Source organism: Microcaecilia unicolor, chromosome 7, assembly GCF_901765095.1.
Source record: "Microcaecilia unicolor chromosome 7, aMicUni1.1, whole genome shotgun sequence".
Lineage (NCBI taxonomy): Eukaryota > Metazoa > Chordata > Amphibia > Gymnophiona > Siphonopidae > Microcaecilia > Microcaecilia unicolor.
Window position 1 is genome coordinate 285,483,203 of NC_044037.1, and position 22,314 is coordinate 285,505,516.

Below are 22,314 nucleotides of genomic sequence, written 5' to 3' on the forward strand. Positions count from 1 at the left end.
TTACTAAGCCGCGCGACAATGCTGACATAGCCCATTCAAAGTAAATAGGCTGTGTCAGCATTAACGCACTGCAGCTGCTAGCATGGCTTTTTAAACAGGAGGATTAATGTATATTGTAATTGGGACCGCTGCGCCAGTAGGGGGAGGAAGGACGTTTCCTCCCCAGGATATTTTTTCAAAATTAAATATACCTTAGTTATATATGCTTAAAAGATTTCTTTTTTTTTTTATTTTTAGAGAGACCTTAATTTGTATTTATAATTCCTAAGATTATTAGTATAAGCAAAAGGAGATAAATCTGTATAAAATAAGTTTATAAACATCCAAATGATCCAGTACCCAGCTCTAGAGCCAGATCTTTCAATGAGGCGCCAATGAACGTAATAAATGTATCACAGCACTGAATTTAAAATTGCACACAAAGGAGTCTTTTTTTTCAGGTTATATCTTATCCTTTGTGATTCTTATGTTAATAACCCACATAAATTGTAATATTAACAAATTAAAAGCACCACACACTGAACATCGGGTCGTAAAGCATAAGATTAAAACCTACTTACCAACAAATGCCATAAATACAACATGAACTGATAGCATCTCTAAATGTAAAGAATGCCAAGCCATGAAAAAGGCACCATAATATTACTTCCTGATTAACGTGGGGGGATGTGATTACGTGTTTGCATTTTTAAATTTTAGTTGTATCCCTGATGAAGACCTTCGAAACATGGCCATGCTGCGTTTCCATTACGTAGCCTCCCACTATTCCAGAACCTGTGGGATATTTGTGTCCATCAACCAGCAGATGGCGATAGAGAACTGAAAACTGAGCTGAAACATATCTCTCTTGGCATCCAGTCCAGCCTGGCTCGAGAGGTCATGTTTAAGATGGTGTGTCTACTGAGAAGCGCTAATTTTCATGCTTCTTCAAGCTAGGAATCAGTCCACCTCATTATCATATGCAAGGGTGTGGCGTGTGTTCACACCTCAGACAGGGCATTTTCTCCATTTGCTGTATCAATAGTATATATCTTGGCTTCCCTTCAGGAGGGTCCTTAGGTTTGGCAGTTGGTTCCTTGAAGGTGCAAGTGGTGGCTCTAGCACTTTGTAGCAAAGAAAGTGGCACTCGAAGATGAAATCTGACGCTGCTCTCGGGTGGAATTCAGCAGGCCAATCAGCACTCTCCCGGTAGCTCCGATCACCAACTTCTTTCTGCTCCCCTGGTATTGAAGTTAAGAGTGACACTGTTTGAGCTTGAAGCTCAGATCGTGCCAAATGAATCTGATTGACCAAAGAACAAATGATCAGCACTGAATATCCTGAAAATGTAGAACTAGATAAATGGCATATGCAGGATGAGGATGTGGTATACTTGGATTTCAGGCAATGCCTTTGATACAGTCCCTCTTAGGAGGCCCTGCCTGGGTAGGTCTCAAGGTGATGAACTGGATTAAAAAAAAATTAGTTGTCTGACAGACAACGGAGGGTAGTGGTAAAATACATTCATTTGGAAGAGAGAGGGTGAATAGTGAACTTGCTCAAGTCAGGCCAATTCTGTTCAAATCTTTTGTGAACAATATCTCTGAGGGATTAGAAGGGAGCGTTAGCAAAATGAGGTGAGTAAAAACTAGGTCTGGTCAGATGCTTGGCAGTTAACATTTAATGTGAAGAAGTGCAGAGTGATGTATTGTGGATTCAAAAAGAAAATGTATGTAATAAGAGGGGAGAGGCTGATGAGCACAGACCAAACGAGAGACCTTGGTATGAGAGTGTCTGATGATCTCAAGGCAGTTAAACAGTGTGACAATGTGGTGGCTAAAGCCAGAAGGATGCTAGGCTGCATAGTCAAGGGGCATAATGAGCGGAAAGGAGGAGATCATAATGCCCTTGTACAGGTCATTGGTGAGGCCTCACTTGGAGCACGTGTTCAGTTTTGGAGGCCGTATCTTGCTAAGCACAGAGTCTGTACCATGGAAAGTAACCAAAATAGTAAGAAGTTTCCATAAGAAGATGTATGAGAAGGTACTAGAGAACCTAAATATGTATACCCTAGAGGAGAGACAGAGAGAACATGAAACAGATCTTTAAATATTTGAAAGGAATTACTGAACAAACAAACTCTGTTGGGCAGACTGGATGGATCGTGCAGGTCTTTTTCTGCCGTCATCTACTGTGTTACTATGAGAAGCTCTAGAATAAGAGGACATGATTTGTAGTTTTAGGGAGTTAGGGTCAAAAGCAACATCAGGAAATATGCCTGGAATGACTTCCCAAAAAGAGGTTGTGGAAGCAGAAACAGTGCTTGAATTCCGAAAGGAGTGGGCTATACACAGAAGATCCCTAAAAAAAAAAAAACCAAGAGGATGTAAGAACATGAGTTAGTCCCAGTATGGCAATGTTTAAGATCCATCAAACCCAATAGTAGCCAATCCAGATCACAAGTACCTGGCAAGATCCCAGAAGAGTAAGACAGATTTTATGCTGCTTATCCTAGGATTAAGCAATTGATTTTCCCACATCCATCTTAATAATGGCTTATGAGCTTTGTTTTTTTAGAAATCTGTCCAAACCTTTTTAAACCCTGTTATGCTAACCAGTTTGTTTTAAATTTAATACTTAGTAGCTTCATCACATGCCCCCTAATCCTTATATTTTTGAAAAGAGTAAACAAGTGATTTATGTCTACCCGCTCCACTCCACTCAGTGTTTAATAGACCTCTGGCATATCTCCTCTTAGCCTTCTCTTCTTCAAGCTAAAGAGCCCTAGCCTCTTTAGTCTTTCCTCACAGGGAAAGCATCCCATCCCCTTTATCATTTTTGTCACCCTTCTCTATTATCACCATATCTTTTTTGAGATACAGTGACCAAATTCGCACACAATATTCAAGGTGCAGTCACACCATGGAGTGATACAGAGACATGATAATATTCTCAGTTTTGTTTTTCATTCCTTTCCTTTCCTAATAATTCCTAACATTCTATTTGCTTTCTTAGCCACCCCTGCACACTGACTAGAGGGTTTCAACGTGTCTTCAGTGATGACACCTAAAGCTTTTTCCTGGGCGTTGACTTCTAATGTAGAATCTTGCATCATATAGCTATAATTTGGGTTCCTCTTCCCTACGTATATCACTTTGCACTTGCTCACATTAAATTTCAATTGCCATTTGGATGCCCAGCCTTATAAGGTTCTCTTGCAATTTTTCACAATCCTTTTGTGATTTAACAACTTTGAATAACTTTCAGACTTATTTTCGAAAGAGAAGGATGCCCATCTTTCGACACAAATCGGAAGATGGGTGTCCTTCTCACAGGGTCGCCCAAATCAGCATAATCAAAACCCGACTTTGGGTGTCCCCAACTGCTTTCCATCACGGGGACGACCAAAGTTCCCGGTGGCGTGTTGGAGGCGTAGCAAAGGCGGGACTTGGGCGTGCCTAACACATGGGCATCCTCGACCCATAATGGAAAAAAAAAGGGCATCCCTGACGAGCACTTGGACAACTTTACCTGGTCCTGTTTTTCTTACGACCAAGCCACAAAAAGGTGCCCGAACTGACCAGGTGACCACCGTTGACAATCGGGGATGACCTCCCCTTACTCCCCCAGTGGTCACTAACCCCCTCCCACCCTCAAAAAGAATCTTTAAAAATATTTTGTGCCAGCCTCAAATGTCATACTCAGGTCCATCACAGCAGTATGCAAGTCCCTGGAGCAGTTTTAGTGGGTACAGTGCACTTCAGGCAGGTGGACCCAGGCCCATCCCCCCCACCTGTTACACTTGTGGTGGTAAATGTGAGCCCTCCAAAACCCACTGTACCCAAATCTAGGTGCTCCCCTTCACCCATAAGGGCTATGGTAGTGGTGTACAGTGGTGGGTAGTGGGGTTTGGAGGGCTTAGCACACAAGGTAAGGGAGCTACGTTCCTGGAAGCAATTTCTGAAGTCCACTGCAGTGCCCCCTAGGGTGCCCAGTTGGTGTCCTGGCATGTCAGGGGGACCAGTGCACTATGAATTCTGGCTCCTCCCACGACCAAAGGGCTTGCATTTGGCCGATTCTGAGATGGGCGTCCTTAGATTCCATTATCGCAGAAAATCAGAAACGACCAAGTCTAGGGACGACCATCTCTAAGGACGACCTAAATGTCAAGATTTGGGCGTCCCTGACCGTATTATCAAAACGAAAGATGGACGTCCATCTTGTTTCTATAATACTGGTTTCCCCGCCCCTCCACCGGGACGTTTTGTGAAGATGTCCTCAGCAAAACTTGGGCGTCCCTTTTGATTATGCCCCTCTTTGTGTCATCAGCAAATTTAATCACCTCATTATTCCTGTTCCAGATTATTTATAAATATGTTAAAAAGCAGTGGTCTCAGTGCAGACCCCTGTGGAACCCCACTATTTACCCTTCTCCATTAAGAATATTGAACGTTTAACCCTACTCTGTTTTCTATCTTTTAACCAGTTCTTAATCCACAATTAGACACTGTTTTCTATCCCATGACTCTCTGATTTCCTCAGGAGTCGTTCATGAGGTACTTTGTCAAATGCCTTTTGAAAATCCAGATGCACAATATCAGTCGGCTCACCTTTATCCCCATGCTGATTCACCGCTTCAAGGAAAAGTAGGAGATTGGCGAGACAAGATTTACCTCTGCTAAATCCATGTTGGCGTTGTCTTAATGATCCGTGCCTATGTATGTGCTCAGTGATTTTGTTCTTTATAACCAAGCATAGAGCACTTCAGCTGTGTAGTGACTTCTGCACGTCTGAGAAATCATGGAAAAAGTAACATGCAGGGCAGGTAGAACTCCAACAACACAAGCAAGGAAAAACTAACCTGCATGTGCAGCAGATAAAATCCCAACAACCTTCCTGGACAGATTTGATGGGCCATGATGGTCTCCATCTGCTCTCACTATCCAAGGTGAAGGAAATGTATTATTTTCCTCACTAACGTTGGGGCTTACTAAGCCACTAGCGCCGACGTAGCCCAGGCAAATGAACAATAGATTGATGAGACCAGATATTTGAATGATGCTGGAGACAAAATCTACCCCCCCACCCTTATTATGGAACATTTATAATCCAATTCATCAGTCATAATGTCTCCCTTTTCAAAAGAGAAATGACACAAACTAATGAATCATGCAGCCTCCAAAGCCCCACAGTCTCTGTGAGGCCCAGATGTAAGATCTAATGATATGACTAACTGTTGTTCTAATCTCTTCTCAAGGCATCCACCTGGAGTTGCTAAAACAGATATGAAAACCTGATTTACAGTAAAGATGGCTACTTCTAGGTAGAAAATCGAGTTGTGCCAGAAAAAGTCTTTTTACAAAAATACAAATATGAAATAATCTTGTAGTCCACATATACCACAAGACGGTATATCAATTTCTAAGAAAAGAAAGAAAAAAGCAGGCAAACAATCATCGGGAATTACAAAACATACTTGTAACAAAGCAAATTAAACATATAAGCAGAATCCACCATACACATTTTCCATTCTTGATACCATGCTTCACCTACAACTCCAAAAGCAGATGAACTTTGCATTTTCTTAGTATCAATGAACAAACATAAATACAATGGCTTATTAAAAAAAAAAAGAGAGAGAATTAACATTATTTAAATTAATCATTTGTAAGGGAACAAAACAACTACTAAAGCACTCAATTTAGTAACATCATCAGCTTCCTTTTTTTTTTTTGCCATAAACTTTATATTTCTAAATATATTAGGAAGCTTCCACAGTTTAGGACCCATAGGTAAAATATGCCACTGCTCTGGAAGAGAAGGAACTGCATTTTCTTTGAAATTGGTTTATCTTGGAATATTAATCATTCAAGCACTCAATATACCGTTGGAAGACTCCTGAAGAAGGCGCTACAGCGCCGAACACGGCTGTGTTGAGTCAACCTGTTACAATAAATATTATACTTTTTTCAAATATATGTCTCCCCTATTGATTGGAAAGAGCCTATTTTCCCCCACTCTTCTCCTTTTCTGTATATTGTTTTGTGGGGATTAAGTGCACCTCCACACTTCGTGTGGCTTTCTTTTTTTGAAAATATAAGTCAACATTTAACCCCTCCCCTCCCCTCCCCCCCCCCCCCTCCCCCGTTTTCTATGTCATGCTAGGGGCTGCCCTACAGCAATGACGACACAGCCCATTCAAAGTGAATGGCATTGGCCCACAGCAGCCGCTAGCATGGCTTAGTAAACAGGGGGCTAAGTATTTCCTAAAAAGATCTTAAAACATTTCGATGTCGATGCCGTCGACCTTGGTACCGATGTCGAAGGACCGGACCGGAAAAGAGCTTATTTTCCTTTATAGTAATCCTTAGAGAATTCCAGATATGTACAACTTGATATTGGAAAGTAGAATAAAAAGCTCTTTTCGAACGGTAAGGTTTAGGATTAGGAAAAAAGCAAATTACAGCGTTTCTGATAAAAATAGCAAATTTGAAACCATTTTACAAAGCATGTTGCTTTCCCTTGCTCAGTGAAGTTTGAATTTTAACCATGGTCACTCTATGCTGGATTCCCCAGTTCCTTCTTTGAAGTTTTGTTTTTGACTTGGTCTGCTGCAAAATAAAAATCACAGAACAATCTACCTAGTCTCCATAAACAAAGAAGGTGCTGTTGGGATTTTCTGAGTAAACTAATATTATGATTTGGGCTTCTTAGGAAATGTAATACACCTGAGGCTATTTCTAATCTTTCATGAATAATGACATTGGAGGTCACAGATATTATGCCTGTCATATACAGGTGATCTTCTAAGTCACTGAGTTGTTTTGCATAATCTGTAATACAAGTATGCATTGTGTTTACTTGGTCTCTAGTAATTGCTGTGTGGGACTGGATCCAACGGAGGATATTGAAGAATTTTACAATAAAGTACTTCCTTCAGCCGTTGATAACCTTTTGTTTTTGGGAAGACGTCTACAAGTACGTTTCATCCGTGCCATCAAGGTACTATTTTCCTATGCAACTTATGTTTGTGTGCTTGTTTCCTTCTGTTCCTTTTGAATTCTATTTCAGTTGGAACTGGAATCCAAAAGAGCTGCAGTATCATGAACCTTAATTCAAACTGCATAAGGCTTGTCCCCATTTTATAAATCTCTGCCTCCAACTTTATTAACTTAGTCATCACAAGTTGTCCCCAGAATTTAGCACTTGTACACAATATTCCCTCTAAGCCAGGGAAGCAGATGTGCGAGTAAATGATGTCTTCTGAACAATAATTGGGTTGGCTTGGGCATCCCTTGGCTGGGGGAGCCAGGGGAGCGTGGCGTGTCAGTGAGCAATTTTCAAAACATAAAAAAATTGAGATGTTAAAATATTTTTATTGAACTGAAAATATAACTTTTATTGTATTGTTATTTTTATTAATCCTATGTAAGCCACATTGTGCCTGCATGTGTGGGAAAATGTGGGGTAGAAATGTACTATAAATAAAGAAATAAATAATTGTACATTTAAAAAAAACATAGTAAATGACGGCAAATAAAGACCTGTATGGTCCATCCAGTCTGCCCAACAAACTCATTTTACATGGTATGTGTTACTTTATATGTATACCCGAGTCTGATATGTTCTTGCCTTTCTCAGGGCACAGACCGTAGAAGTCTGCCCAGTACTGTTCTTGTACTAAGTTCTGAAGCTAAAGTCAAAGCCCCTTAAAATTTACACTCCAGCCCATCCCTATCTATTCAGTCACAATCAGGGCATAGACTGTAGAAGTTTACCCAGCTCCCATTTTGTTTCCCCAATTACCGGCGTCGCCACCCAATCTCCGCTAAGATTCCATGGAACCATTCCTTCTAAACTGGATTCCTTTGTGTTTATCCCACGCATGTTTGAATTCCATTACCGTTTTCATCTCCACCACCTCCCGTGGGAGGGCATTCCACATATCCACCACCCTCTCTGTGAAAAAATACTTCCTGACATCAGTCCTGAGTCTGCCCCCCCTTCAACTTCAATTGCTGTCCTCTAGTTCTACCGCCTTGCTGTCTCTGAATAAGGTTCATTTGCGGATTAGTACCTTTCAAATATTTGAACGTCTGTATCATGTCACCCCTGTTTCTCCTTTCCTCCAAGGTATACATGTTCAGGTCAGCAAGTCTCTCCTCGTACGATTTGCAACGCAAATCCCATACCATTTTTGTAGCTTTTCTTTGCACTGCTTCCAGTCTTTTTACATCTTTAGCAAGATATGGCCTCCAAAACAACACAATACTCCAAGTGGGGCCTCACCAACGAATTGTAGAGGGGCATGAGCACCTCCTTTCTTCTGCTGGTTATGCCCCTCTCTACGCAACCTAGCGTCCTCCTGGCCACGGCCGTCGCCTTGTCGCATTGTTTCTTCACCTTTAGATCCTCAGACACCAGCACCCCAAGGTCTCTCTTCTGAGTCGAGCTTACTAATCTCTCCCCACCTATCCAGTATCTCTCTTTTGGGTTTCTGCACCCCAAGTGCATCACTCTACACTTCTTGGCATTAGATTTTAACTATGAATATCCAAACACGCAGCCTCCATGGCTGCAATTATACTACTATTTTGCCAATGCACCCGATGCCACTTAGACCCACAAACGCTCCCACTCACACCTCAAGGTGGAGAAAAAAGACTTCAGTAATACCTTCCAGCCAGCCTGCATACACAGCTATAAAGCATGAGTTAGGTGTACCATCATTTTGCCTAAATACACTCCACAAATTAGAGGTATTTGAGTGTATATTAAAGAGTCCCAGTGACAAACTGTGCATATAAAGCAGACACAGATTGCCAAAATTCAATCACACAGCCAGGGCTTTTTTTGAGGGGGTACTAAGTACCGGCACCTTTTCCATTGTCTGCTAAAATTGACCCATGGACTCCAAGCTTTAATGAAAGAGCTCAGGCTCTACACAAGAATTCTGCCTTGTCCTAGATTCTGTAACTGGTTGAAGGAGGCCTGGCTATTGTGGGTGGGTTCCTCAGTGATCACCCCCACCCTTGAAGGGTGGCCTGGCATTTGAGTACCGGCACCTTTTTTGCTAGAAAAGATGCACTGCATACAGCTCAGGTGTCGCAGCCCCTCAGCACTTATCTGTCATTCCACTCATCCTTGTCAATGTCTCCAGTGCTCTACTGCCCAATTCACCAGCGAGTTGAGTCCAGTTCACCCGACAGGGAATCCCCGTTTTGCCAGAAGCTGCCTCAGGGGTTCTACTGCCAGATACTATAAAGACTGGAAAACAGCCAAACACAATCTCAAAGGGTCGTGCAAAGGATAAATGTCAGTGATTATTAACAACTGAGAAATACCCTCAGAAACCAAGGTCTTAACCAAGGTCTGATCAACAGAGCACTAATGTCTATGCAAGATTTTGTGCCTGTGATCTTGTCTCTTTCATATGGTATACTTTCTCACAGTTTTCTAAATAAAGCTAATCACTCTATGACAAACTCTGTCTCTAAATATTACTGAGTACAAAAAACTTTCCAAGCAACAGCACAGTTTAAATGAATAGACTTAGCTTTCTCATAGCTGGCTTGATACCCCACATTTTCATTTTCAACGGGGCCCAGATCATTTCACCCACTCTAGGGCTTCATCAGGAACCACTCAACTTGAGCATGATTTTTGTAGGGATATGAGTTTCTAGCTGACTGCACTCCTCTGAAGGCAGCGGGGTGCCAACATTCGAGGGGCGCCAGAAACTGCCATGCATAGCCGTTGTGCTGTGTTCCACTTGCCACTGCTACCGCACACTACAGCCCTCAGGCCGCCCTGGAGGTGTAGTGGCCTCTGCAGCTGAGAAGGCAGGAAAGAGTCCCACTCTTTCCTGCCCACCTCTGCTACTCCCTCTCTTGTTTGCTCTTCTGCGCTGCGGGCGGCACCGCCGTGTTTTAAAAATGGCTGTGAGGCTTCTGGCAGCACTTGGCAGCCATTTTTTCAACAATTCGGCGTCACCCGTGGCGCAGAAGAGCAAACAAGAGAGGGAGTAGCATCAGCGGGCAGGAAAGAGTGGGATTCTTTCCTCTTCCCTCATCTGCAGAGGCCACTACACCACCAGGGCGGGTGGGCCCTTCAAAGTAGGACTGTGTAGTGTGTGGGGGTTGTGGTATGCGGGAGGGGGATTGTGGAGACTACTGCAACTGCAGCAGGGGAGGGGGGAACAGGTTTTGCCACAGTATAACCAGTGGACTGCATTAGGGGCTTATGGCCCATTTAGTTATGTTTAAGTAAATGAGAGATCTGCATGAAATAAAATATTTTAATTATTTTGACTTAAGAAAACCACTGGTCCCTGAAACATGCTCAAATAATTCATGTGTACAAAAGAGATGAGGTGAAGTTGTGATTTCATGTGCACCAATGAAAGGAGAGTTTAATTTTACTTCCAATCTTTATAACAGTAGGCTTCCCAAGGCAGATTACAGCAACAGTTAAGATGAACCCATCAATAAACAGAATATCCTCACTGAAATTTGGCCATACTTTATTGTATAGAACAATGTAGAAAAAGGAGCACAAAGTATAGCCTTTATTACTGCTGTTTCCACCGGCTACAATAATTTTTTAAGCAGTTTTAGTGATTTTCAATTTTATTTCATGATATTTATATCTATATAAGGGAAGCTTTCAAAGAAATTAAAAAGCTGTCAATTAAAAAAACAAACAAACTTTTGTTCTTCACCTTTTAGGGCACCGGGCTGAAAAAGGGTGCGGAGTGGGAGAAGGGGGGAGGGAGAAAAGAGAAAGGAGATGTTGGACCGGGGGGGGGGGGGGGGGGGGGAGGCGCAAACTGTTAGTTTGCTGGGGGGCACCAGAAAACCTAGCACAGGCCCTTCCTTTACCTTTATTTTTTAGGCTGAGAAGACGAAACCGCTTGCAGTAGCAGTTGGTCTAAAACAGGAATATGCAGCTGGGCCTACCATGGGAACCATTCTTAGCCTTGAGCATAGTAGAATGCTATGACGTGTCCCACCCTTCTAATGTACACTTCCTATGGTGGTGAGACGTGTTGCGGGGTTCTACCACTCTCCGGGCTGGAAGAGATTCTGTGGTGGGCCTGGCCATATACATTCCCATTTTAGACTGTTACTGCTATTGCACAGTTTTGTCGTCTTGGCTTGCATGATAAAAGTAAAGAGCAAGAGGAGCTGAGGGCAGGAGGGAGGTTCTGAATTTGGAGGTCAACAGATGGCAGGCAAAATCAGTTAAGAAATCCAAGGGGGGGGGGGCCAAATGAACCCCCTTGCCATGCCCATGTAAGTTACATAGACCAGGGACTGAAAGGAGAGATACCAAATTGCGGGCGGGGAGAGGACTGTATAAGTGTGCTGCACAGCAGTCTAAAAAACAGATGCACAGTGGTGCAGCTTAGAGAAGCATTGCCTGAACACCCCAAGACTTCTTACTGGATGCTACTATTGTGGATGGTGAATCCTCACTCTCAACCATATACTGGAGCTTTTCTAGGTTGCTGAAACTGTTTAGAAATGAAGATAATGAATAGGTGAATGAAGCATGTTTTAGGATGTGTGAGCAATCAGAGTAGCTAATTAAATTGATTCTGGATAGATGGCAACTCTTCTGCAGCATAAGGCAATCATTTCGCTATTTGAATCTGCATCTGTTGCTTAAATAATGTTTCTGATTGGCATATTAATTATAAGTAGATGACAATTAAAAATGACTTTTTTGTTACTGGATTTCATTGCAAAACATTACTAAAGTAGCAACTAGGCACCTGTTTTCTAAATGTGTATATGCCAGTGATAGAATGCACTTCATTAGTATGTTAGTGCTAATTGATCTAAACTGAAGTACTTTTTTTCTTTCTTTCTTTTTTTTTTTTACTTTGTTTTTCTCAAGTCATGTCCATGGGATTCTTGTTAATCGCTCTATCCCTAGAAGGAGGATCCAATTTGGTTTACAAAACAATAAGTAACATAACATATAAATCTGTCAAAATCAAACTTCAGTTATCCTAAGACATACCATAAAATCATAATCTTATCTGACAAAAATGTTGTAATTTTTTTGTTCCTGATAACAAGAGGAAGAGAATTCCAAAAGGACACTGCTGAAAACAGGAACATAGTATTGGCCATTTTAACAAAGCCTATACCTTAAAAAAAAAGGAGGCCGGAGTATGAGTTGACTGTATAAATGAGAGGAAAATCTGAACAAAGGAGTAGCAATTAAATTTATTAGTAGTTCCGAAGTAACCCATAAAGGATCTGAAACATCAAGCAGTCTGATTTGAACAGGATCCTCTTATGTACTGGTAGCCAATCAGGCTTATTTTCAAAGCACTTTGGGAGGCTAAGTTCCATAGGTTTCTATGGAACTTTGGGAGGCTAAGTGCTTTGAAAATATGCCTCAATGTAGTTTAGCTATATAGACTGCTATACTACTAAACTTACTGAGTTTAAAAATTAATTTGACCGAGGTATTCTGAATTAGTTGAAGTTTTTTCAGAAGTTTAGAGTGCACACCGAAGTAAAGGACGTTACAATAATCGAGATGAGGTAATATTACCAACTGGACCAGCAAAGCAAAAGCACCTTGATCGAAATAGGATATGACTTTTTTTTTTTTACTTTATTTTACCCACGATGGCTTGTATTCTGCTCACACTTCAAAAGTTTCGGAGCACAATACAGAAGAAAGCTAATCGTAATTGCCTCAGTTTAAAAAAACATTTTTCTCCACAGTTTATTTGTGGTTCGAAGGGCAAAAAGGAATTCCGAACAATGCCCAATACTCTTCACTGGCAAAAATAGTATCTGTAGTCAGGTTTATAGAATTGGGCATAACGCCAGGATTTTTAAACCAAAGAATTTTAGTTTTATCAGAATTGAACTCCAGCATTGTATCTAATGCCCAGCGTTGAATCCTATCCATACTGTGAAAAACTCTTTGTGGAATGTCAAACATATAATCGGAAACAGGTATTAGCATTAAAATATCATAAGAAAGCAGCAGCACCCCAGGATTCAACCTAATCTTACTTAAGGTGGCCATAAAAACATTAAAGAGCATAGGAGACAGAGCAGAACCCTGGAGAGCTCCACAATCTGGAAACCAGGATTCGGAAAACCAGATTATTTTTCCAAACACAGTAACTACAATTACTCAAAAAGTCCTGAAACCAATTAAGTCATAATGGGGCCTTTGACTAATGACACATGCTTTATGAGATTTAATAATTGTGTTTGGAATACAATCCGAATCATTGTCTCAGAGATCTGCATGCTTTCTCCACTTGTTTAACATGGCTCATGCAATTCTTCCCAACTCCTCTACATGTGTTTCATGTGTATGTGTGTACAAGTATCTTTGTATTATGTTGCTTCTGTGTGTGGATGTGTATTGATGATGTGTCTGTCTCTAACCTAGAGGTGAGAGATGGTTTGTACGGACCAGTGTTCAAATATTTCATTGATTTGGAAAGAATAACAAAATGAAAGTGTGATAATATATCTAGCTATAGATATTATTGTCAGATTTCAAAGAATGAATCTTATCGCTCTAATCATTAAGGGGACCAAATATCAATATCAATTGATTGTTTATATACCGCTGTATTCCCAAAAAGGGTTCACCACACTAACATCACATACTAATGCACATTATTTATCACAGGGCCAAACTGGGACAGACCAAAGGCCCATCAAGCCCAACATCTTGTTTCCAACAGTGGCCAATCCCAAAACAGTACAATACATTTTCTGCTGTTTATCCTAGAAATAAGAATTGGATTTTCCCAAGTACATCTTAATAATGGCTTATGAACTTTTCATTTAGAAAATTATCCAAACCTCTTTTAAACCCCACTAAGCTAACTGCTTTTACCACATTCTCTGGCAATGAATTCCAGAGTTTACTTACGTGTTGAGTGAAGAAATATATTCTCCGATTTGTTTTAAATTTACTACTTAGTAGCTTCATTGCATGCCCCCTAGTCCTAGTATTTTTGGAAAGAGTAAACAAGCGATTCACATCTACCTGTACCACTCCACTAACCCTAACCCTACATCCATCTCTGTCACTGATCTTTTCCTTTCAACTTTCTTCTATTTTTCTGCCTCTCTGTCCATTCAGATTTTCACTATCCAGTCTTCAATCTCCTCTTTTTTTCCACTGTCTACCTACAGTTTTCCATATCTTTCCCTTACCCTTCCTCTATTCTCTTATTCCTCTAGTTTTCTTTAACATTTTCCTCTTTCCTCTCTAACAAGCAGCATCTCTGATCTGTCTCTCAACCCTGTTATGCAGCATATCCTCTCTCTCTCTCTCTCTCTCTCTCTCTCTCTCTCTCTCTCTCTCTGTTTCCCTATCCACCATTGCCCTGTCTCTCTCTTTCCCAGCTCCCAATCCAGCATTGTCCTGTCTCTCTCTCCCCACCCACCATTGCCCTCTCTCTCTCTCCCTACCCACTATTGCCCTCTTTCTCTTTCCCCACTCCCCATCCAGCATTGCCCTGTCTCTCTCTCTCTCTTTCCCCACTCTCCATCCAGCATTGCCCTGTCTCTCTCTTTCCCCACTCCCCATCCAGCATTGCCCTGTCTCTCTCTCTCTCTCTTTCCCCACTCCCCATCCAGCATTGCCCTGTCTCTCTCTCTCTCTTTCCCCACTCTCCATCCAGCATTGCCCTGCCTCTCTCTCTCTCTCACTCTTTCTTCTTCTCCACTCCCCATCCAGCATTGCCCTGTCTCTCTCTCTCTCTTTCCCCACTCCCCATCCAGCATTGCCCTGTCTCTCTCTCTCTCTCTTTCCCCACGCCCCATCCAGCATTGCCCTGTCTCTCTCTCTCTCTTTCCCCACTCTCCATCCAGCATTGCCCTGTCTCTCTCTCTTTCCCCACTCCCCATCCAGCATTGCCCTGTCTCTCTCTCTTTCCCCACTCCCCATCCAGCATTGTCCTGTCTCTCTCTCTCTTTCCCCACTCTCCATCCAGCATTGCCCTGCCTCTCTCTCTCTCTCTCTCTTTCCCCATCCAGCATTGTCCTCTGTCTCTGAAAATTTGACTAACTATGGAATTAAAGATATAGCTTGTCAAAGCTAGTTCTGTTGTTTTAGGTTTTGTATTTACAAATGTGTTATGTTAAACCTGACTTAGTTTTGAGACTGAAACAAATTTATATTTTCATTAAGGATGAAGAAAAAAATGAATTCTTACACTTTATCCAGACAGTGACCAATTCTCTCTGCTGGCTTTTTGGGGGACATATTCAGCTCGCTGTATGTGGTAAGAAAAAGGGAGCTACACTTTTTGGTGTGCGATGTCTTTTAAGTCAAATGATATCTTGAGTTGTGTGGTAGAGAACACCAAGCTGAACAGTATTATTTTCCCCACTTTAAATGAGAACACATTCCAAGCTAGAGTATGCATATTTCTTTACTAAACAATTAACAGCTCTTTTTATTTGTATTGACTTTGAACCATTATGCATAAACTCTGATTGCAGATTATTTCTGCTTCCCTGATAGCATGGTTTTTCTTTTTTTCTTTTTTGTTGTTGTTTTTGGGGTTTTTTTCTTTTTTGTTTTTTACAGCAGTTGTCTGTCGTAATGTGTCCTCAGCTATACAAGAGCACCAAAAATACTGCTGTACCTTTTGTTAAAGTGACATCATCTAGGAGGCAAATCTATAAGTGGGTGCCCCACTTAGACTCCCAGATTCCATTATAGAATACTAGTGTAACCCAACACTGGCATGCCTTACATTTAGGCACCCACAGTTACACCAGCTATAGACCTGATGTAACTGCGGGATCCTAATGTGACAGGTACCTGTGTAACTGTAGTCTGTAAATTACGCAACTATAGCCCACCCATACTCTGCCCATGTGAATGCCCCCTTGCATTTACATGCTATGGCACTTACAAGGGCTATTTCAGAATAGTGCTTAGGCACGTGTCTTGTCACTTACACACATTAAGAGCCATATTCTGTAAATGGTGTCTAAAATCTAGATGTGTCTGATTAACCCCCTAGCACTATTCTATATAATGTGCCTAAAGTTAGGCACGATGTATAGAATAGTGTACGAGACCGGGGAATGCACCTACATGTAGGTGCGGCCATGTATGCCTCTGAAAACCTGTAGTAAATATCCACAGCTAAATGTAGGCGAAGTCACCCGAATTCTATAAAGTGTGTAAATTTGAGTAATGCCCGACACTACTACTACTTATCATTTCTATAGCGCTACAAGGCATACGCAGCGCTGTACATCATACACAAAAGACAGTCCCTGCTCAAAGAGCTTACAATCTAGATAAGACAGGTAAACAGACAGAACAATTAAGGGTAAGGGAATAAAGAGGTGAGGATAAAGGACAGGGCAAGTGAGTTAGGAGTCAAAAGCAGTGGTAAAGAGGTGGGCTTTGAGTTGAACTTGAAAACGGCTAAAGACAGTGCTAGACGTACAGGCTCGGGAAGTCTGTTCCAAGCGTGAGGCGCAGTGAGATAAAAGGAACGGAGTCTTGAATTAGCAGTAGAGGAGAAAGGGACAGATAAGACACACCCACACTCCTCCCATAGCCGTGCCCCCTTTTCAGCTACGTGTGTTAGAATTTATGAGTGTCTCTTTTTAAAATATGCCTTAAGGTCACGTGACGTTATGGTGGAGAGAAGACGTGTGTGAGCTTTTCTCCGTGGCCTGACTGCTCTTATCAGACTCAATAATAGTTTCGGAGCCCGGAACGGAATGTTCCCCGCGTTAATACTCAGCAGTGATTGAGTTATTACAAGTTTGTAACTTTAAAATAACAGGATGGCAGCGAAATCTGCACAAAAAGAGAAGCTCCGAGGAAAGGTAACTGAATACAAAATGGCGGCCTCACCTCCAGAGGCAGGATCGTCGGTGTCATCCGCGTGGATAAGCGAAATTACAACGGAGATGACGGTGGTAATGGAGGAGTTATTGGAAAGACGCCTTGCCCCGCTTGATAAAAAATTAGACAACAAACTTGAACAACTAAGTCTGAAACTGGAAGAGCTGACCAAAGAATGCGGAGCATACCAATCTAGAACCAGCGAAGTGGAGGAAAAAATAACTGTAATAGAAAACCGCCAAACGGAGTTAACAAACCAAGGTAAGGTAATGGAAGCTAAATTAGAAGACTTGGAAAATCGTTCCAGGCGGAACAATATTCGTCTGGTGGGATTACCGGAAGCTCTTGGGGGCCGCTCGTTGGAAAGAGTACTTGAGCAATGGCTTATAAAAACAATTGATTTTCCCGTTGAATTGGGCCCTTTACGTATAGAGAGAGCCCATAGACTGGGAGTGAGACAAGAGGAGAAAAACAAGCCAAGAGTGGTGATATGCAGAATTTTAAACTTTGCACACAAGCAATTGATTTTACAGGCAGCGCGATCTGATAAAGCTCTGTTTTTTGAAGACTCAAAGATCCTGTGCTTCCAGGACTACTCGGCCGCCATAGCGACAAAGAGGCGCGCTTTTTCGGCAGTGTGCTCCCAGCTGTTTAACATGAAGATACGATTTTCACTTCAATATCCTGCTACTCTGAAAATCATATATAAAGGCACGACTAGATCTTTTGTATCTGATAAAGAAGCGAGGAAATATGTGGAACAACTGACGAAAACTGAGGGACGAGCACTGGCAGACGGCGGACAAACCTAAGAAAGTACAAAAGAGCACTTCTAAAGGATTATACAGTAAAATGGCATAAGCAACAAAGAATTGGTGCTGAATTTAAAGCTGGAGATTTGTGTGAATAGCAGTACAGCAGTTGTTTAACATCTACAATAAAGTTAAAACTTAAATGTTAAATGTTAACGGTTTACGTTCTTCAACAGCCGCAGAAGGAACCTACGGAGGAAACCTTGATGGATATAAGGACAGGGTGTGAAACCTTTTGATTGAGAGGGTCCACTATTGGGGGGCTTAACCTTTGTGAACAGTTTGGTCCCCTACAACGGGACAATGCATCCGGTATGTGTGCTTCAAATCCTGAATCATCACGTGGAAAGAGGGAGACCGGCGGCAAGTATTGAAGCTAATACTGGAGTCAGGACATAGACTCGCTATAAGGCCCTGTCTTTAAGTTAAAAAGCAATAACTCTGGGATATAGGAGGAAAGAAGCTTTCGTTGAAACAATGTTTTTATGGTCCTTAGATAAAGATAACCAAAAATGTTAAATTGAAGGTTACAACAGGTTCAAATTGGTTAATCACTGTATTACTGCAAGTAGAATCGGTAAAGAATAAAGGGACCCTATTAGGGTATTGTTGGGGGTGGGGGTTCAATGGTTGTTATAAATGCGAGCTGGATACTGGTATGAAGAAGGGGAGTAGAAATATCGTTTAACAAAAGGTTCAAAAGGGTTTAAGGGGAATAGGGTGTTCGGGACTAGGAATGTCACAGAGTAGTGGGGTAAACGTTAAGCGTGACGGCTTCCTTTAGGGAAGCACAGAAGGAGGGGAAATTTGGGAATGGGAGGGAAGGGGGGGCAGGGGACATAGGGGGATACTTTAAAGAGATGACAGAACAGAAAGATAACAAACACTTTTCTGGAGGAAATACAAGAAGGGTTGGAAAGACAGATCATATTTGGGATAGGATGTGGTTGGATGAATGGTGTAAAAAAATAGAGCCAGAACAACAAAAGCATTATAAGACAGAGTGGAGCTATAGGCTGGGATGGCTCCACTTGATCACTACAACTGATCATCAGACATTAAACAACGAACTAGGAGATGGGGGGGATTAAAGTAGTGACTTGGAATGTAGGGGGCATTCATTCGCCTATTAAAAGGTCAAAAATCTTACAATACCTTCAAAGAATAAAGGCAGACGTGGCTCTTTTACAAGAAACACACCTAACAGACCTAGAACATGCAAAATTGGCCAAATGGTGGGTAGGAGATTGCATAGCTTCCGCAGCAGCGGGGCGGAAAGGGGGGGTAGCCATCTTATTCAGAAAAGGGATAGCCTCACAGATTCACCAGCTGCAGAAAGACCCGGAAGGGCGGTTTGTTTTCTGTAACGTAACCATTGCAAGAAGAAAGCTTAGGTTAGGAAACATCTATGCGCCAAACATATTGGATATGAAATTTTATAAGAAACTGACTAAGATCCTTAGTATGAATAGCTCACTGCCTATGATGATAGGTGGCGACTTTAATGTGGCCTGGGATCCGCAGATGGATAGATCACACCCCTCGGCGGCAGGAGGACGTAACAGAACAAGGGGGTTACCAGACATGTGCAACACTTTAGACCTTATAGATGTATGGCGCACGTTACACCCTGGAGATAAGGAATACACTCATCAATCAAGGGCACACCATACACATTCTAGGATTGACTACCTGTTAGTCTCGAGAACATTTTTTACCCATATTAGAGAAGCTGTCATAGGTCCTTGTGTAATCTCTGACCATGCAGCAGTTTGGATGACTTGGCAGGTAGAAAACTCAGATAATGATATAAAGGGATGGTCGTTTCCCAGTTATCTTTATGGCAATGAAAAATTCAGTGAATTCTTAGGTAAAAAATGGGAGGAATACAAGTTATTTAATGAAGGAACAGTACAAAGTGCCTCGATCTATTGGGAAGCGGCTAAAGTGGTACTGAGAGGGCACATAATTAGTTTTGCGAGCCATTATAAAAAGGCTCGAGATAGAGAGATACTACGATTAGAGAAAAGCTTGGCTAAATTAAGACATCAATTTGGGAGGGACCCAAGTATTGGAGTAAGAAAAAATTTGGAAGCTGAACAGATAGCATTGAACTCATTACTCCATGAACGAGCAGTAAAATCCCAAACATACTATAAATATCAGTTATACAAACATGGTGATAAGGGGGGCAAACTATTGGCAAGATTAGTGGCATCGCAATATTCATCAAAGCATATCCTAGGAATCAAAGATAGAGAAGGTAGAGTGGTGCGCACTGATAAAAAAATTCAAGAGGTCTTCCGCGATTTTTTTCAAAATCTTTATAAAGCAGGAGATCCGCAGGGCTTACAGGGAGAGATATATCTGCAAAATATGGTGACTCCCAAATTAACACAGAGAGAACGGATAAAGTTGAACTCTCCTATTAGTAGTGATGAAGTGCATTGGGCCATAGGCCAAAGTAAGCTGGGGAAAACCCCCGGGCCTGACGGCTTTAAGGCCGAATTTTACAAAATACTGGGTGAGCATATAACCTCCGCTCTAACTGGGGCTTTCAATGAATGGGTGGAGGAAGGGCGATTACCTAACTGTTTAAATCTGGCTCAAATTATAATACTACCCAAACCTAATCGAGACCCATTGTTAGCATCTTCCTATAGGCCTATTTCGTTGTTAAACAATGAAGTGAAGCTATTCGCAAAGATATTAGCTAACCGTTTAAATAAAGTATTGCCAAGGTTAGTCAATGAAGCACAAGTAGGCTTTGTCCAGGACCGGTCTGTCTCCAAGAACTTACGGAGCATACTAACGGCCTTGGAGAAGCTTAAACATGACCCGGCGCCAGCCATTTTGATTAGTTTTGATGCCGAAAAGGCTTTTGACCGGGTGGAGTGGGCATTTATGTTCGATGTCTTGGATAGTTATGGATTCCAGGGCTGGTTTATACAAGCGATTAAGGCGCTATACTCCTCACCTAGAGCCAGAATAATGGTGAATGGAGGGAGATCTGAGGACTTTGAGATTAACAGGGGGACAAGGCAAGGTTGCCCTTTATCTCCGTTGTTGTTCGCCCTTTATTTAGACCCCATGATCAGAGATATCCAAGACTGTCAGGCTATAAAAGGAGTGCAGATAGGTCGGCAGGAATTCAAAATTGCGGCATTTGCTGATGACCTGTTGGTTATAATAACAAAGCCGAAGTCATCCTTGGAAAATCTACTAGAGCTTATCCATGAATTTGGGGATTATTCAGGCTTTAAACTGAATCTGGATAAATCAGAAGCTATAGCAGTAACATCAGATGCTCGTAGTCTGTGGGCTGAGGGATTCCCTTTGAGGTGGGCGGAAAAAGCATTCCGATATCTGGGGATTCTCCTGGCTGCTGATACTGCAGAGATATACAAATTAAATATTAATAGACTCTTAGAACAGACAGAGAGACAATTAGAAGCTTGGAACGTAGTGATGATGCCTTTGGGGGGACGCATTAGTCTCATCCGGATGGTGATACTGCCTAGGTGGCTATATGTGCTGCAAATATTGCCACTGCGACTCCTTAAAAAGGACATTAAGCAATTTTATAAAGTAGTGATGAGATTTTGCTGGGCAAAAAAGAAGGCAAAACTTAAATTACAGTTTTTGATGGGTAATTGGAGTCAGGGAGGATTTGGCCTACCCCATCTAAGGTATTATAATATGGCCTGCCTGCTAAGAACATTGAGAGATTGGCTGTTTGGGACTAGTATACATGTACCGAATGAATTGGAAAGGGCCTTCTTTCAGCCCTTTGATTTAATTGCATTATTGCATACCAGAAAACAGATGATACCAAAAACTTTTAGACATAGCATTTTATTAGCGCCCCTTTGGGATGCATGGCAGTTTTTGGGGAGAAGCTTAGGGGGAGACCCAAAGATATCGGAGTTGATCACGATCAAGGGGAATCCAGAACTCTTACCAGGACTTGATAATTCGGTTTTTCAGCAATGGGCAAACAGAGGATATTGTAACTTAAAAAATATTCTGGATGCCTCTGGAGAAATCAAACCCTTAGGCCAATTATTTTCAAGGGATGAACAAAGATGGGGGGACACTTTTGCATATAACCAGATCCGACATTATGTTCATTCCTTGGGTAAGGAGAATCTTGCAGCTCAACTGGGAGAAAAAGTACAGTCCTTTTACGATGAAATCTCGCCTGAGACTCCATCTATTTCGGGAATACATAGAAAACTGTGGGTCTTGATTCCGAGAACAGGGCTGGAACATCTCCGACAGCGATGGGAGGCAGATTTAAATCTGAACTTAACCAATTGGGATATTGACAAACACATTAAGAGGATACCCAAATTAGTTACAGGAGCCCGGTATAGGGAATGCGCTTTTAGGACACTTCATAGGGCATATTTTACACAAACACAACTGTTCCGATCAGGAGGGATTTACTCTCCAGTGTGTTTGAAATGTGGCCAACAGGAGAACACATTTTATCATGCATTTTGGGAATGTGTTAAAACACAGAGATTTTGGAGGAGAGTAGTGAAATTTTTATCTGATATCATTTCAACGCAAATCTCAGGTAACCCATGTCAGTTAATACTAGACTGTTTAGGATCATTTGGGGATTTGACCGCGGCTAAGACAT

General features: G+C 41.8%; 1 protein-coding gene across 4 annotated transcripts in view; it reads left to right on the forward strand.

Moving 5' to 3' along the window:
* IQCB1 (IQ motif containing B1) overlaps positions 1-22,314 on the forward strand; it is a 105,671-nt gene that overhangs the window by 7,963 nt on the left and 75,394 nt on the right. For 3 of the 4 annotated variants that reach the window (XM_030209760.1, XM_030209758.1, XM_030209759.1), the window contains exons 4-5: positions 6,852-6,981; positions 15,169-15,262. In XM_030209760.1, the coding sequence (XP_030065620.1) occupies positions 6,852-6,981; positions 15,169-15,262 (224 nt within the window). The remainder of the gene's footprint in view (positions 1-6,851; positions 6,982-15,168; positions 15,263-22,314) is intronic. The other variant, XM_030209761.1, reaches the window with a different exon arrangement.